Source organism: Echiichthys vipera, assembly GCF_963691815.1.
Source record: "Echiichthys vipera genome assembly, chromosome: 15".
NCBI lineage: Eukaryota > Metazoa > Chordata > Actinopteri > Perciformes > Trachinidae > Echiichthys > Echiichthys vipera.
The window spans coordinates 13,009,445-13,027,509 of NC_139840.1; the positions used below are offsets into that span (position 1 = coordinate 13,009,445).

General features: G+C 39.3%; 1 protein-coding gene across 1 annotated transcript; it reads left to right on the plus strand.

The window, feature by feature from the left end:
• Positions 1 to 877: 877 nt before the first annotated feature.
• klhl14 (kelch-like family member 14) lies at positions 878 to 14,458 on the plus strand (the record flags this gene model as incomplete). Its single annotated transcript, XM_083928330.1, has 8 exons — positions 878 to 1,755; positions 3,702 to 3,823; positions 8,979 to 9,068; positions 9,860 to 9,938; positions 10,413 to 10,603; positions 11,878 to 12,036; positions 13,678 to 13,835; positions 14,318 to 14,458. The coding sequence occupies 8 exons, from the start codon at positions 878 to 880 to the stop codon at positions 14,456 to 14,458; spliced, it is 1,818 nt and encodes a 605-aa protein (XP_083784456.1).
• Positions 14,459 to 18,065: the final 3,607 nt, after the last annotated feature.

Consider the following 18,065-nt stretch of genomic DNA (forward strand, 5'->3'; position numbering starts at 1 on the left):
GAGCTGAAGTCAGGTAAGTTTGGCTCCTTCTCAGGCGAGCTGCTCACATCATTTAGTTGTGACAGGCGCTTTTAGTGAATCTGGCGACACCGTTACAGCACGCTTGTGTCAAGTTTACACACATTACGCCCATAGAAATCGCTTTTTTGTAGTGCCTAGGAAACAGTTGATATGCATATTACGTTTAACTTTACCGAAAGCTGCATTCTAGTGGATATTTTTCGATACTCACGTCCGCGAAACTCAGGTGGACTAAACGCGTAAAAACGCATCCGTACTGCTGTTGACGGTCTCGGAGACAAACTAATTGCTTTTGTATGACTCCGTAAATCTGTGCGATGTGTAATATCCTCATTGTGGGGGGGTGTGCAGCAAATAGATAGGAGAAGGGATAAGCGTTAGCTGAATGCTGCATGTTCTCCGTCCACTGTGTCTCTTTTTCCTTATCCGACAACTTCAGCCGCGTTACCGAGGGGGGAAAGCCCTGCAGCATCTCCGTATCCTCCGTTTTGTTTTGACAGCGCCCTTCAAAAACCTCAACCTCCATTTAAATCATCTCGAGTTTAGAATGAATAAGAGTGGCACGCTGTGGGAACTACTGCGTTTTTGTTTGTTGCTTTACGACCAGAGCTCAAAGTTGAAAGCGACCGAAGCCGTATTGGATGTAGAGTCTCGCCGCCTGGCTTGGTGCGATGGTTCTTCCCCGCTGGATGGACCGGAGATCTGTTCACTAACTTACTCGAGAAATCGTTTTCAATTGTAATAGTTGACTGATAAGCATTTATAGGCTGCTGTGCGTTGTGCAGATTACATGACCTGAGGTAAATGGCTTGCATGGTTTATTTGTTGCCTAGGTGGCGTTCACAGTCAGGAAGTCATGTCCAGATCGGGTGATAGAACATCCACCTTTGACCCAACACACAGTGACACCCTGCTGCACGGGCTCAATCTCTTATGGAGGAAACAGCTTTTCTGTGACGTGACTCTCACTGCCCAGGGACAGCAGTTCCACTGCCACAAAGCTGTGCTGGCATCCTGCTCCCAATATTTCAGATCCCTCTTCTCTTCCCACAATGTAATCAACAATGAGGGGAGCAAAGGGGACCAGGGCAGCAGTGGGACACCCTCATCCTCTCCTGATGACAAGCTGGTGACCCCCAGCGCCAGGCCCATCAATAACCTGGTACTTCAGGGCTGCTCCTCCATTGGACTACGATTAGTGCTGGAGTATCTGTACACTGCCAACGTGACTCTTTCCCTGGACACAGTGGAAGAGGTGCTGTCAGTCAGCAAGATCCTCAACATCCCCCAGATTACCAAGCTCAGTGTGCAGTTCCTCAACGATCAGATCTCTGTGCAGAACTACAAGCAGATTTGCAAGATTGCCGCACTTCATGGACTGGATGAGACCAAGAAGCTGGCCAACAAGTACCTGGTGGAGGATGTGCTGCTGCTGAACTTTGAGGAGATGTGTGCCATGCTAGATGCTCTGCCACCCCCAGTGGAGTCAGAGCTGGCTCTGTTCCAGATGTCAGTCCTTTGGCTGGAGCATGACCGGGAGACTCGCATGCACTATGCGCCGGACCTTATGAAGAGGTTGCGCTTTGCCCTGATACCTGCTCCAGAGCTGGTGGAGAGGGTGCAGTCTGTTGACTTCATGAGGACTGACCCTGTGTGCCAGAAACTACTTATGGATGCCATGAACTACCACCTGATGCCCTTCAGGCAGCACTGCAGGCAGACCACAGCCAGCAGGTGAGGATGAGACAGATAAACATACAGATGCAAAGAGGAACACACACACACACACACACACACAAACACACACACCGCAATGAGCTGTTTGTAGTGGACGGAAGTCGATTAAATGCCTCCCACTTGTTAAATTTGGACAAATTGCAGACTCAAGTATTGCCCACTTGCTCAGGCACCGGTCGCACCACCTGTGTAGTCTAGACCATGTAGGTGGTCAGTCAGAGATGTGAGGTCTGAGGCCCAGTTAATGAGGATTGTGGGTCTTTTCCTGTAAAAGATTGACAGCTGTCAAGGGTCCTGATCTACTTTGTGCTACAATGTATCCATAATTACAAGGTTACCTTGTGTTTTCGTGAAGAAAAAAAACTCTTTATTTCCTCACACATCTGTGTAATTGCTCTCTAATCAGTGTAGACAAGATGCAGCAAACTAGATAAAGGTTATGCATTTGATGTGTAGCAATTCTCATGAATACAATTTGAAATGCTGTAATTTAATTGTTACCAGGATTACACGATAATTATGTAACAATTCTGGTATGGGTAAAAGAATACTGCAGCTATAGAGGATACAATAAACAAAATGAAATACAGTCAGAGGGAATTTAGTATATCTGGTTATGTTTTATATTTGACAATTGACAGTGCTCCCTATATTCAGATAAGATAAACATGTCTCACTCACACAAAAATAGGCTACGCTGCATGTCTTGGTTCCACGTTTTCCTGATCAGCACTTTATGGAGCTGATAAGCAGGCAGGTGTTGTCAGTGAGTTGATTGATTCATGGTGCTGTTGTCAGGTTTTGTTTACAGAGCTGACTGTACAGCCAAGGCTGAGAATCTTTTGAGTAGTAATGGCATCAGTGTTACAATTTTGAATTCTCTGCATACACCCTATAAAAAGCAGATAATTGTAGCTGTGGCATTGAGAGTCTCTAAACTTGAAAATTAAATTTGCACAAAGAATCTCAAAATGAAATAATTTTGCATGCAACTATTCCTACAGTATTCCAATAACATATCTATTCCCACATATGGACCTGAATGAGCAAAGAATCAGGAATCCTCATAATTAGTTTCACATGCCACTGTTTCTCTCCTCTCAATTAATCACCATTATCTATGTCCAGGGGCTCATTTGCATATGAATAACCCCAAAACACTTCCGAGTGGGCCAGTAGCAGAGAGAATGTAGCGAGACGACGGTTATTTTTCCAAGCATAAAAAAGTCAAATATGAAAATAGGTGAATGTGACTGAATATAAAGGCCACATGCTCTTAATCTTTTTACTGTATATTGTGATTAATTGGTAGCTTTGTGTCCAAATCCATTAGAAGCCAGATAACGGTCATTAATGTACAGTAAAGTGTGCAGCTTTTGGGTTATATATCATTTACAAACAGCAGGGAATATCTCACAACTGGCTAAGAGATATCACATGAATCATTGCAGCCAATGAAATCGAGACATTGTATCGGCAGGTTTATGTACTCAATTGTGCTTTTAGCCTCCAGCATGGCACCCTGCAGAATCGTCTTCGCTTCACAGCTAATTGAAAAGATATCTTTAGAGGACAATAACCATTCAATAACACATCAAAAGGTTTTTGTTAATTATATTACACATGGTCATATATTCCCTGATTTGTGGCTTCTTGTTCAGCAGTTGTACCCAGATAAGGATCAGTTATTCATATAATGAATGTATTTGTTTTTTAATTCAATTGGTGATTTAATTCATACATTAAGCATTTAAAGAGTCGAAATACGCTGGGCCACTGCTGCTTATACTATGAATGTAATTATGCAAATTAAGAAATTAAAAGGGTTCAGGTTCAGGTTAAGCTTATTTTGGCCTTTTGAATGTTTTATTTCAAGGCTTAATACCTGTTTTGTTCTCTGTTACCTAACACTTGTCCACACACCCACTCTTTTGACAATACAGAATCCGTTCCAATAAGAGAATGCTGTTACTGGTGGGTGGTTTGCCTCCTGGACCTGATCGTCTCCCCAGCAATTTGGTCCAGTACTATGACGACGAGAAAAAGACATGGAAGATCCTCACAAGTGAGTAGAAAAGGCTCTGCTGCTTTTGCCCCCACCCACCCCTTTTTTTTTTTTTTTTACTTGAGGCATCTTGTGTTTGTGGCTTTTATGATGAGAAAAAGTTGTTCCTATGGATGACTTTAACACAGGTTAATTTCCATGGAAAATGAGGGGAAGGAGTTCCCTAAATCCTTTAGGTAATAATGTATCACTATCACTTTTAAAATAAGTTTTTAATCAGAGCGTGACTTCACAGTACTGTAGAGCTTCATGGCCGGTCTCCCTTGTTTTCGCTGAAATATGCTGGCAGGATGCATGATGAGATTTACTTGAATCTAATGATCTATTGTGGCAGAAAGAGAACAATAATGACGACATCTTTCCTCAATAGCTTTTGAATGTAGCTTGATTATTCTCTCACAGTGATCAATTCATGAGATTGAATTACCCCATACATACTAAAATTTAGCCTGTAGACTTGATGTCACTATTGACATTAGCTTTATGTGATGCGTGTTACGTACCAATGTAATGGATGTGGTTAGTGGAACACAACAGCTGTAATGTTGATACAAAGATCCAAAAGCAAATATATGATTCGGATTGACTAAATAGCAAAAAAGAAGCGATATAAAGATGTATCCAATAACCTGTCGGGTACATGATATTGCGTTCAGGATATCATATTGAAAGCAAATTGAAAGCATTATTTTCCAACAAAAATCTATTCTATCGGGGGGGGGGGGGATGTAGAACATAAGACTTCCTGAAGCACTCACCTCTGTAAAATGTACTATGCTCTTGTTGCTCTCTGTCTTCCCTGACCTTTTATGGCCCACTACTATATTGTTGTCATATTGCAAAGGTCAAACAAGAGCTAATGGGAAGCCATATTGTCTTTTGCATCATCTTTGCCAGACATATTGAGCTTTTGTCCTTATGTTTTGGTTGGAGCCATACCTCAGCGGTGTCTCTTCATTCGTACATATTAGCCATGGGTCAGTTTTCTGTCAGCTTGGTACTGTGCAGTTTATACTCTCACTTTATGGCACAAGGTTTTAATGAATCTGGTTCATGTCTCTTGTTGCGTTTTGGATTCAGAAAAAAAAAGTTTCGTCCTCTGCTCGAATCATGACACTTCTTGGCAGTAATTTGTTATAACTAGCTTATGTTATATTTTGTCAGGTTGCATTTTTCTAAAGGAGCCAGGCTTATACAACAGCCTGCAGCTCACTGATGTTTATATTGTCATTTTCTCATTTAACTCGCACTCCTGGGTATAGACTGCAACAAGCAAAAGGTCAGTAGGGATTTCCATCACTCAAAACTAAAAAGTTAACACTCAAATGGGCCGTGGCCAAGTGGAAGGACAAAACTGCAAAATCATCCCCTTAACACATCAGTGATCATCTGATGTAGCCTGCACACAATGGATGTGGAATAGAAGATTATTAACATTCAATCATAACTTTTCAATGAGGCGAAACCTGAGAGGGACAGCCTTTGATTAAGACATTCATCAACACAATTTGGGGGGAAATTTGATCCCTCTCATTTGTGTCAGATACATCTACTGCTCTGTGATTCCAGTGTAAAGTTTGCCATCTAGTGTACCCACAGCAGCGTGGAAAAACACAAGACAAAGGCAGACGCAGGCTCTGCCACAACGATGCTCTAATTCCTCTTCTTTTAAACCAACCTGATATTAAAATTTCCCACTTTGAAATGGACCTCATCTACGCAGCAGGGCCAAAAACAAAGGAATTCAGCTCAGTGGGATGCAATTGTAATGGTGTGAAAGGCACGTCGGAGCTCGAGTAGCAGTGGTGCATTAGCTGTGGAGTCATTCAACCAACCCGGACTGTGCCTCTATGCAGAGGTTTCTGACTCCCTCTAGTGAGCCCTAGAGCTCACTGTAGACTGGAGTGATGGCGTCCATCTCGTAGAGGACGTGCTCATCCTGCCCTCCTCTGGCTGTTCACCTCTGGGGTAAGAGGAAGAGTGGAGGGATAGGTAGATTAATTTCATACTCTTTCTCAGGTAATAATTCTCAGTAAAGTCTTACACTGTAGGAAGAAAAATAATTGTTTTTATTGATTTCACTGCACAATACTATTACAGTGGTCTCAATTATTGTATTGCTCTTCACCTGCACGTGAGGCACCTGTAGAGGCTGGAAAATGTCATAATCCTCCCACAGCACTCTTCATACTGCAGCCTATGGCATACTGTAAAGCAATAATCTTCTTTTCACATGGGTACAAGAGGATTTTTTAGTATGAGTACAAGTCGCTAGACATCAAATAAAAAGCCGCCCATCCATGTCCTATATACTGCTGACTGAATGATAATGTAAATAGCATGTAAGGGAATTTGGCAGTCATATGGCACTCGTCTTTGAGGTGCACTGGAGGCAGGCAACCTAATCCCCTCGTCTCGAGATAAAGCTGTGTTTAGTGTATGTAGTATTAGTTCTTATCTGAGACTCCTCTCCCATAGAGGACCGGCACATGTCAGCCAGCCAGAGTGAGATTGCAGGGAGAGGCCAATTGGAAAGAAATGAGATTCAAGGCTGTCTAATTTTGCAGCAACTGTGATCCATCAGGCGCTGGGGAGGTGACAGTGGAAATGACTGATGGAGACAGACAGGTGGGCTTTAACATTTCACTGATTTGTGCTCAAAAAGCACCAGGCCTGAGATTTATTGAGTGAACACGATCATGTTCATTATGACTGTCACCTAAGACCATTTCTCTACATCTCAATGGGGTCACTTCAGCAAGAGAAGATAGAGGAGAGGAGGGGAGCACAAAAACATACACAAGGGAAATCTTCCACAAGGACAGCTGTGAGCAGGTAGTCGTTGTTGGTAACTTGTATGAGTATGATGACATCAAAGATCATGTTTATAAGATGAATGAATAGCTGTTGTGGGATATTTTAATTCCGCATGAAGAGAAAAAGAAAACTATTGCGCTGTGAAATTAAGTCCTCCTGGCAGGTAAGTTAAGTCTCCAAAATAGAAACGAATTGACCTTATCAAATCGATCGATAGATAGATAGATAGATAGATAGATAGATAGATAGATAGATAGATATTATCGTAACACACAACAGACTGTTTGCTCTGCTTCATACTTTAATTTGTTCCAGTTTAGGGTCAACTGACTCTATTCCCCACAAGAAATCACTTCCTGTAGATGGATGAACGGAGAGTTACAAAACAAAAGCAATGAGGAGTTGAAATAAATCCTATAACGTCGACTCCCACTGAGGATTGTGAAATAGAAGTCTGCCTGTGTAACAAGCACGTTGGCCTGTTATTATGAGTACACAATGCTATGTACTCATCTATCTTGACCTTAACATGTACCATGAGCACTCCCTGTCAAACAAAAGGACACTCACCACTAAACATATAGCAGGACAGCAGATGTTCTATTAATAACAACTTTATTTCATTGGGACTGACATTTATTGTCCAGCCCAGAGGACCTACTGTACTGGATATCAGGGATCGGCAGTCTTTTAAGCTTTGTTCAATAATGTGTCAATATAGTTTAACAGGTGAAGTTGAGACAAAGACCTACATGTTTTCAATATGTTGAGGTTTTTTTGGTAGTATTTTAATTCATTTAAGAACAAAAATGATTTATAAAAGTATTTTAAGATTATATTTGATGGCACATGTAGTTTTTTTTAGTACTTTAAATGCTAACAGAGTTACAGCAGCTTATGTTATTCACAGTTTTGTGTTGCACTATGAGACTGAAAATGTAATTGATTGGTTAGCCACAGACGATAAACAGTTGCTTTATCTATTTATGGATGAGTGAATGTACTGTTGTTGTTGTTGTTGCCCCAGAATTGTTTTTGTTTTTTTTATCAGCATGCTATTTCCACCACTTACTGTGTCTGTGAGAGACAACTGTAATGGTAAAATAGGCTAAAGCTGTGTAATTAAAACTGTGTAAATGGGGCACCTATTTCATTTAAATCAAGTGTCGGGTAGAATCGGGTAAAATGATTAGTCTTTATTTCATCACCAGGGTTAGGATTAGGTTGTAACATAGTGCGCTCTGAATAGCCTGGTTTAAGCTGCTCTTCGTCTTGGAAGCATTGTTTATTATTTGATGACACCAAGGGCCCGTTCCATAAAGGAAGCTTAGAAAAGTGGGGCTTAAAGTTCAAAACCTATCTTGAATGAGCCTAACAAATCAGTCAGTGCTAAATCAGTTACATAAAGCTCAGTAAAGAGAGCAGTGATGTTCATGGCCACAGAGCAGCACTTAAGAGCCTTTAATATTATTATTATATTAAATAATTGATACATTGCATACTGAAGGTTACAGCATTTGAGAAACATTCTAATGGGTTGCTGTAGTGGAGGAAATCGAATATCACTAACAAGCAGCATTGTAACTCTTACAATGGCTACTTCTCAATTCATTTAATCCACATCAGTGCACAGTTGTTGCTTTTTTCGATGGATGGTTCCTGACATTCACTCCACTCCTGATGACTGGCAGAGTTTTGCCAGCTAGTGAGCCCGGGGAGCTACATGTGCAGGGGAAAGCGGGGGTGTGGGTTGTGTTGGGACAGGTGATGTTCAGCTGCATATCCTGCCACCCACTAAACACATTTTTTCAGGAGGACAGAGCCACAGGCATATTACATTTTTGCAATCTTATTACTTTTTAGTATTTTTAGCTCTTTTTTGTAGCTATTATCTTTATATTGAGGTAGTTTATATGTTTTATATCATAGAGCCTACCATAGGTTTAACACATATGCATGTCTAGCCTGTATCTATCATTTATCTTTGAATATATATATATAATTTATTTTAATTTAAGGTGATTAGTTAGTTAGCCTGCACCAGACCTGGCTTGTTTACCAGCCTACATTGCTATGGCAACTGAGCTTAAACTATGCTGAACTTGCTTTATGGAACAGAATTACCTGAAAATGAGTTAGACTAACCAAATAAGCCTGCTTTATTTGGTAAGCTCACTTTATGGACAGGCCTCAGGTCATGTTAATTGGGGTCTAAATCAGCCTTGTGCAGTATTTATGCCATTTACAATATATTTATGAGAAATCACATAAAAGTTTTGATTGAAAATTTGACCATCTTTCACACGTTTGATGCCTTTTGATTCTTTGTCTTGTCTAGTAATGCCTTACAACAGCGCCCATCACTGCGTAGTGGAGGTGGAGAACTTCCTGCTGTTGCTGGGTGGAGAGGACCAGTGGAACCCCAACGGTACAGTCACAACACAAACTGAACATCTTGCTTTCCAGTGATTTCACACAGCAGATATGTCAGTGTTTACTTCAGTTAGAGTGTTTATTTATGCAAGTTCAAACCCTTCAGAGTTAATGTGACACTTTCTGATAGTTTAAAACACTCATCCTAGAGCCAGTTAAGCTCTGAGTGGACAAACAACACTCCACTCAACACTTATCAATAATTGGCATTGGAAAATAACTGTTAACAGTGAAATATTTGTAGTGTAAAAGTGTTAAATGTGCCTTTTGTGAAACACACTACCATAGTAAGAAACAAACACTGTAAATGATCAAAATCTCTAATATTGTCCTTTTGTTCTTATTGCACCAAGTGTCTTTACAGGGCTGCACACAGTGAAATCAGTAGTGTTTATTTAGCTCCTTTATTAGATAGAGTGAAAATCAACACACTACCAATACACATCATTAGAGATGATTTAAGATGTTTTGAACAGATTATCCTCCAAAACCAGATCGCTCTATGACTGGAAAACAAGACTTAAGTCAGCACTTAGGCAGCGGCTAATAACACTGAAAATCATTAAGTGTGGGTGATGATCTTCAGATAATAAGTTTATATTGAATAAAGGCTTGCATTGTTTTCACGTCATTGGTGCTGTGTTACAAAGAATTTGGCAAAGAGTTACTCAGTTAGAGCTGAGCACTGCCACAGTCTGCTTAAACGGCATCATACCACAAAGACTCACTCAACTAAGTCGTTTGAGTATTCTGTGTCATTGATGTTGATTTCTATTTGTTTTGTAGGAAAGCACAGCACTCACTTTGTCAGCCGCTATGATCCCAGATTCAACAGTTGGATACAGTTGCCTCCTATGCAGGAGAGGTAAGTCTGTTTGTGGTTTAATTCAGAATTGTTCATTCATGGTCTTAAACCTGATGATGCACTAAGAGACTGTTGGATTTCCAGGGGCCTTAGAAGAACTGCGCAAACATTATTGACTTTTAATAAATCATATATAAAGAAAACAAACATATTTCTATTAGTATTTATATTATTACATGTTGTGTATGACCGTTTGCATACAAATATTGTATATCGCTCTCTATTACTCTACATCTATTGTCTTCAGAATTTATGCAATTATAATATTAAAGTAAATCTCTCCTGCAAAAGTAAGTACACCCATATTGTTGCATAAAAAGAAGTGCTCGCACCTGGTTAGCATGTAACTAGCACAGTTGGCATATGTTTGTGTGTAATGGGATTTCCACCTTATACACAAACAGGAAAAATCCTACAATAAATGCTGTCATTCCTGGTTTAATTATGTTGTCTGGTTGACACTTCCTTCCTCAGGAGAGCCAGTTTCTTTGCCTGCCGCCTGGATAAGCACCTGTACGTGATTGGTGGTAGGAACGAGAGTGGCTACCTCTCCAGCGTGGAGTCCTACAACCTGGAGACTAACGAGTGGAACTACTTGTCGCCTCTGCCGCAGCCTCTGGCCGCCCATGCAGGAGCAGTGCACAACGGCAAGATATACATATCAGGTCAGGAGACAACTTGCCACACTTATATCCCGTCTTCTTTTGTCATGAAAAAAACATTTAACTCTCTGCAGATACTTTACTATCTTTCTGCTACATAACATATATACAAATATCTTTTTAAAGGTACCTGATGTGTATTGCTCAGCATTTGTAAAAGATAAATACATCCTCTAAAACATTATTGTATGATAAGTATTTGGCACATATACTAACAATATCAAATAAGTATTTTTTTATTTTCACAGCTGGGAAATGTTGCACAGTCATATTAAAACAACAGTGACCACAGACAACTATAAAGACATACACAGTACAGAGTAAATCACTAGTAGGATATAACTTTGATTGTAAGTACATTTACTCAAGTAAAAACCTGAGGTAGTTTTACTTTTTACTATTTAAGAGTATTTAAGCCAGTATTCCACTACAGTTTAGATGGAAATATTGCACTTTTTACACCGTTACATTTGTTTGACAGCTAAAGTTTAGAGTTACTATCTAGATTAAGATTTATATATGAAACATGTGATCAGTTTATACACTTTAATGCCTTGCTGTAGATACAATAACCAAAGAGTACTGTATATTAAGTAGTTAAATTAGCCGTCACCATGACCCTGTACAACATTAAAGTGCTTTTGATTTGTCACCAGAAAACTTTCTTACAAGTTGAAAGTTCTGAATGTTTTAAAACCAGCTCAATATAACTTCAAAACTAATTCTATTCAAGACGTATACTTTCCGGAATCCATATTGATATCTTTTGTTTCAGTGACATTTAAATCAGTCAAATACTCATCACACCAACACAGAAAGTCATAAACCAAAATCCTCCTCTTCTAAAAGCTGATGACCACTGAATTGTCAGTGAATGCCCCATCTATTGTACTGTATTATGCACCGTGCCATTTATTACAATAAAAGTAATAGAAGGGAACAAAGGTACCATCCTGGAGTGTTTGAATGGAGTCGGTTTAAAGAAGGTGCCACAAACTCACACTGCCATCTATTAGTAAAAACGGTCCAGCCAGCGATAAAAAGATCAAGAAAGAAAAATTATATGTTGGGTGATTTACATTTTAAAGATAATTTTACACTTTATTTCAACCCTGGTGGTCTTCAGCAGTAAATCAATTCATCTTTAAATAAGGACTATTATTGATAAATGTGTCAGTTTGCCCTACTGAGACCTACATGAATAGCCAGTGTGTCTTCCTACAGTATGAACTTCAACACGGAACTAAAAGCCTACCTTTTGTGTTTACGTGTTGCAGGAGGAGTACACAATGGAGAGTATGTGTCCTGGCTCTACTGTTATGACCCTATAATGGATGTGTGGGCGAGGAAACAGGATATGAACACAAAGCGAGCCATTCATGCCCTGGCTGGGATGAATGACCGCCTATATGCCATCGGTGGAAACCATTTGAAAGGTAAGCACTCAAGCGTTACAGGAAATTAACAGAAAAGAGTTCCAAATCTATACTCTTTTATTTATTTTCAAAAAACCATGTGAAAGGAGATGCTGCTTTTATGAGCAGGCGACTATGATGTTTATTACACTGAGCGACCTCTTTCTACTTTCACAAATTCAAGGTAAAAACGAAAGAGAAAATACACAAACTAAGACACAACACTGTATTTCAGTATTGTGTTGTGCATTTGCATTTTGACAAGCAAAACTGAATGCTGGCAGTTGAATATGAAATAATGAAAAGCTGGACTTTTTTCTTGCCGTTTCTTTTTAAATACAGTTTTTAAATACCTAATGATAGGTTAAATGTAAAGACAGTTAAATGTATTCTCACATAAAATTTCTGCGGCTAATCTCTATAAGCAGATATCTGCATTTCATGCAGATAAATGAAAATATAAAAAGCTAAATCGTCACCAGACGATAGCCGATGGGTTCCGAGATTACATTTCGGCCAATGCGTTCCATCTCTTTCGCTCTCTTCACAGGCTGCTTACCTGCATGCAACCAAAGCATGCTCAGCCGTGATTGGTCAATACTACTCAGACTACAAACAGAAACAGAGCACCTCAGATAGCAAAATCCTGTCTTCATTAATATGCAGAATCTATTTATAGTGACTACCTGGTTAGTTACCGCGCGTGTGTGTACCTGAGCTTACCTGTGCAAGTCTTTGTCTGTGGTTTATTTTTGTGGAGTTGATGTGTGTTTTTTACTGTCTTAACTAGGTGGGTATATTATTAAACGCAGGAGTATGCACACACATCCAAGCCAAAGAAGGAAAGTGCTGAGCCAAAAGTGAGCAAATCATGAAATAAATAGATAAATAGCTTGCAGCGTGCAGGGCTCCAATATCCGCTTATTTATTACACCTAGGTGACATTTGGAGCTTAACTGCTCTTCAGACAAATGCCCTGCAGTGTGCAAGCTATTTATTTCTATATTAATAAAAGGCCTTCGATGTCCAGGCACTTGGGAAATACAGACGCATGTAGATTTAAGCAAACGGGCGTCAGAGGCCCTGAGAGAAATTAAGAAAGACAAACAAAGATTCTTCAGACTGATCCAGATGTCAATGTTTCAACTTATATTATATCTTCTCTATTTACCTGCATATATAGTGGTTATCATGTAGTTATTAGTGTATCGACTGAGCAACGAGCTAAAAGTCAAATCAAAGTGGAAAAAACGTTCTTAGGTTTATTAAGAGTTTCACACTTAAAATATCATCTAATCTGCTTCCTCAGGGCTATGTGGGTGGGGTTGGATCAGATTTTACTCATAGTTACATGGTAACATAAACCCCACAGCTGCCTTTAGATTTAGATTTAAATATTGTTAAACCCTTATTGGCACCCTTTTCATGCCCAATAAAAAAAAACAGTAGTGCAAAGAAAATAAGAAATAACCGGAACTCTCAACTTTGGCTGTTCATGTAGGAACTCAGCATTCAGATCATGAGGCTGATTGCAAAAATGTGTGTTTTCAGGGCCTTTAAAATCAAACAAGCAACTGATTACTCTGACCTGGACCTACAATTTTAACTCTATGCGATACACTGAAGTACTCTTTAAGATATATTTCTTCTTCTCTCACATAGGTTTCTCCCATCTAGATGTGATGTTGGTGGAGTGTTACGACCCAAAAGCTGACCAGTGGAACATCCTGCAGACACCCATCCTGGAGGGCCGCAGCGGCCCTGGCTGTGCTGTGTTGGATGACAGCATCTTCCTCGTGGGGGGCTATAGCTGGAGCATGGTATATTGCTACACACCAAATCAGATTATATAAGGTTAAAGTATCACGCTGGCAAAAGTCCGTATTTTTCTTGTCAACAAAACCCATGAAAAGACTCAAACCAACACTGTTTGACTCCATTATTTCCGACCCTGTTTGTGGCACGGGTCAGGAATATAAACTTTTTTTCTTTAAATGCTAATAAATTTTCTGTTGTTTTTAGAAAATGTTACTCAAACAGGAAGAAATCCTATATTTCAGCTGCAGATTAATACACATTTGGCACACAAACAAGTGTTTCTAAACTACAGTGTGTGTGTTTTTATTCGTTTTTGGACAACAGTGGAGGTCTGTTGCTGTCTTTGGCTCCATAAACACTCACTCACACTCAAAATCACCAGACTTGATATTTAAAGTAAAGTCCCTGCCGAGGTTTTTTTCTATTCCACAGTTAGAAATCTAAAAGAAACAAAGAGAATGACTTGATTTTCTTTTTTCCTCAGGGGGCCTACAAGTCTTCTACCATCTGCTACAGCCCAGAGAAAGGAACATGGACAGAGTTGGAGGGAGAGGTGGCAGAGCCCTTAGCGGGCCCAGCCTGTTCCAACGTCATACTGCCCGCCTGCCTTCCCTTTAACAAATGACAACTAATGCAACCGAAGGGCGGTAAGGGTGAGGTGCGGCAGAGTGAATGGGGGGAGGACCATCAATAAGCAAAACAGTCAACAAATTTTGTGACAAACCCTCCGGTCAGATGACAGGGGTGTGTATAAATTATTTTTTTACAGGTTTGACCAGAGCACTTTCGTTATTCCTTACTAAAGGTTTGAAAAAAAAAGAAGAAGAATTGTGTGACTCATGTATTTAATCATCTGTGTTCTGAGAAATGGTCAGTTTCATATTTGATTTGATTTAAACTGATAGTGAGTGTTTTTGGCTTCTCTTCTATAGCACGCATAGTGTTGAACTGAACTATAGCTTTCAAATCCATTGTATCTTGTATTCAGTAGAGGCATAATTCCATCAAAATGCGGTGTTGTTTCATGGACTGACACTGGGAGAAAAGGTGACCAGTCCCAGATTTTCATGTCGAGGTAAAGTTAGGGCTGGGTGAGTTACATTAACCATGAGGATCAAAGTGTATAAATATTCTCCATCACTCATGTTATAACTAATCTCTATCTCGCTGGATTGTGCACTAATCCCGCTGCCGGATCATTATGCAACTATTCCGTTGTCTTTCTCTAAAAATGAACATATTAACGTGTCTAAAATGGAGACATTTCCAGAAAAAACTGCAGTCGTTATTGAACTAACATGGTATGAACAAAAATACATTGTAACTAGACCTGCATGCAGGTATACACAATGATCTTTATGAGGATGTGTCCATGTCGCCCAGCCCTAATTTATAACTAATTATCTGAATCATTTCCACTCAGACTGAAGTCGTGTTTCTGTATAACTTGACAGAAAAAAATCTTGCCAAATGTTTGTGGCAACTATTCTTCATGCTGCAAGCAAAACAATTGAAGGTTAATCATTGATTCTTAATATTTATGACGCACTAAGGTTCACATTAATGATACAATGACGGTACAATCAAATTGTAATTGCTAACCAATGTCTTCATGGGTAGCATGTTTGGGTAAACAGATGAAGAGGACATTGATTTGTTAACACTAACAGGCCTGTTTATGAGGCCATGTGGCATTTAAGGGGATTTTAATCTTTAATGTATGAAAAACAAAGAAGATTACAATGGTCCTTAATGCACTAATAGTGAACTTTTAATTCAGCAAAGAAAGTTCACAAAAATGTATATTAATGAATGTGCTGTGTTTTAAAAAAAGAAAAAGATCAACAGAATCTCTGGAGTCCAGTCTAGTCTACGTTATTGGGTTCAAAATGTTGACTCTAAAAATCAATGCAGTACCTGTTGAATTCTGTAAAGATTTGTTGATTTCATTCTTGTACATAATCGCTTGCAGTGAAACATTTTTGTGCACTCAACCTTGGATTTATTCTCAAATCCTGTTATGTCCTTTGCATTTTAGAATATGAAAATAAATTGACTCTTGATGATTAAACACATAATTCAGTTCTTTGACATTTTAGACTGAAAGTAGGACTTCATTCTTACTAGATTTGAGCAATCTGATGAAAGTCTCAAAATAAGCAGGTTTTCTTGAGACAAAGTTGTCCCTTATCGTAACGTTGACTTTAAGAATCCTCCATAATTCGATTTTGAGATGGATCTTTGACAAGAGGAAACATATTTCTATCCTATTTTTATTGTATTTTTCTTGGAATAGTTTTCTGCCTCAAAATGTAATCAAATGAAATAACCCAAAGGCACAAAATCCTGCTTTGGTTGAACTGTTCACCAGTCAAATAGGAAATACTTTAATTTTAAGGAGTCATGAACCAAAAGTTTGAGAACCACTAAACACAGATGAATTTAGAGATTTGTGTTAAAACACAACTTCCCACTTCGGCAGAATGAAGCTTAGACACAAAATAAATGCCAAGTCTTCATAACTCATAAGGCCATTTCAAATATTTAAACAGGAATATTTTCTTTAGTACTTAGAAACTAGAGCTAGCTTTGGATAAGACTCCACTGCAGATGAGTTAATGGAAGTATGAGTTAAAGAAAGATTCATTTAACTTGGTGTTAAGCCTGTGAATGTTCTCATTTGTCCAGGTCATCGTTATCCCCAAAGCAATTTCAGTCAAAAGCAACTGGACTTGGTTATTTGTCTAGGAAGACGTTTCACCTCTCATCCAAGAGGCTTCATCAGTTCATGTATGCATCTGACCAGGCTGGGAGTGGTCCGGCTATCTGGTGTGGAGATCCAGGCATTTAACCTCTCACAAGGCCGATGATGTCACTGGAACTGATGAAGCCTCAGTTGCTTTTGACTGAAATTGCTTTGGGGTTAACTTGGTGTTCACCTCTGCAGCCCCTAATAACGAACTAACTATCCAACACCGAACCTAGAAAAGGTAAGATTATTAATAAATCTGAGTTTTAGATAAAAAAAACAAAACATGGTATTACACCAAGCAGGAGTCTGTAAAATCTGTACCAGAAAGCGTACAAAGCGAACCTGATGTTTAGCCTCAGGGCGGCCTCTCATGCCAGAGCAAATTTGATTTGCCAACCATTTAGTACCAACTGTCTGATGCACCAAACAGAATGTTAGTCTCTGCACACACACACACACACACACACACACACACACACACACACACACACACACACACACCCGATGGTTTATTTCTAATGTCTTTTTTTTTCTTCTTCTTCTTCTTTCAATGGTGGCAGTTTCTCTGCTTGGTCTCTCCGCGTCATGCATCCACTTGGCCGCGTGCCTGGAGGATAAGATGGCAATTATTTCCTCACAGAGATGATTCTGCTAGATTACATAAATCCATATCTAATTCACACAATATGGCATTGGGACATTGGGAAATACTCAGCGTTCTTTGTGTCACAAAACCCCTCAGAGACACGTCTGACAACAACTACGGAGATACTGCAGTTTATAGAGATATTTGAATAGATGGTTAAGGGGACTCTGGGCAATTGGATAATAATATAACCTGATTAAGACAAAGATTTGTAAAAGTTGTCCCAGGACAAAAATGAAGAGAAATACAGTTTTAATTTGAAGTCTTCATTTACCCTTCAGTGTTGTTGGAAGCAGATGGTTTCTACGCCACTCTCAGTCCCACAGCTAACACCTCATCCTCAGCTTAGGGAATAACAGGATTGGTTAAAATGAACAAAGCTGACCTTTTAATTAAGTACAAGGACTATCATGGCTCTGTGTTAATCACAGAAAAAGTATTCTCTGTCCTTGGTTCTAGTTTCATAGTATGGCACAGACACAGGACACACTTTTTGAGGCCTGGAAAGGGTTTAAAATAGCATATTTATACTTATACTTTACTTTTCTTCAGCCTTTTTCTTTTTTTGCAATGCATATCAAGCTTAGGACTTTAGATCATTACTTACATAAAGCGTTCTATCTGTAATGGAATTTTTAATTCTTTTCAAAAAACAAAACAGTCACAATTCATATTTATTCATTTGAGTTTCAGTATTATCTGTTTTTTCAGGGGTTTTTTTTGCCTGACCCTCACGCCTTTAGGTTGGATCTCTCCCTGCTAATATCCCTTTTCATATTCAATCATTTCATATGTCTACTTAATGTACCGACATCTTATTCCCAACAGTGAGCT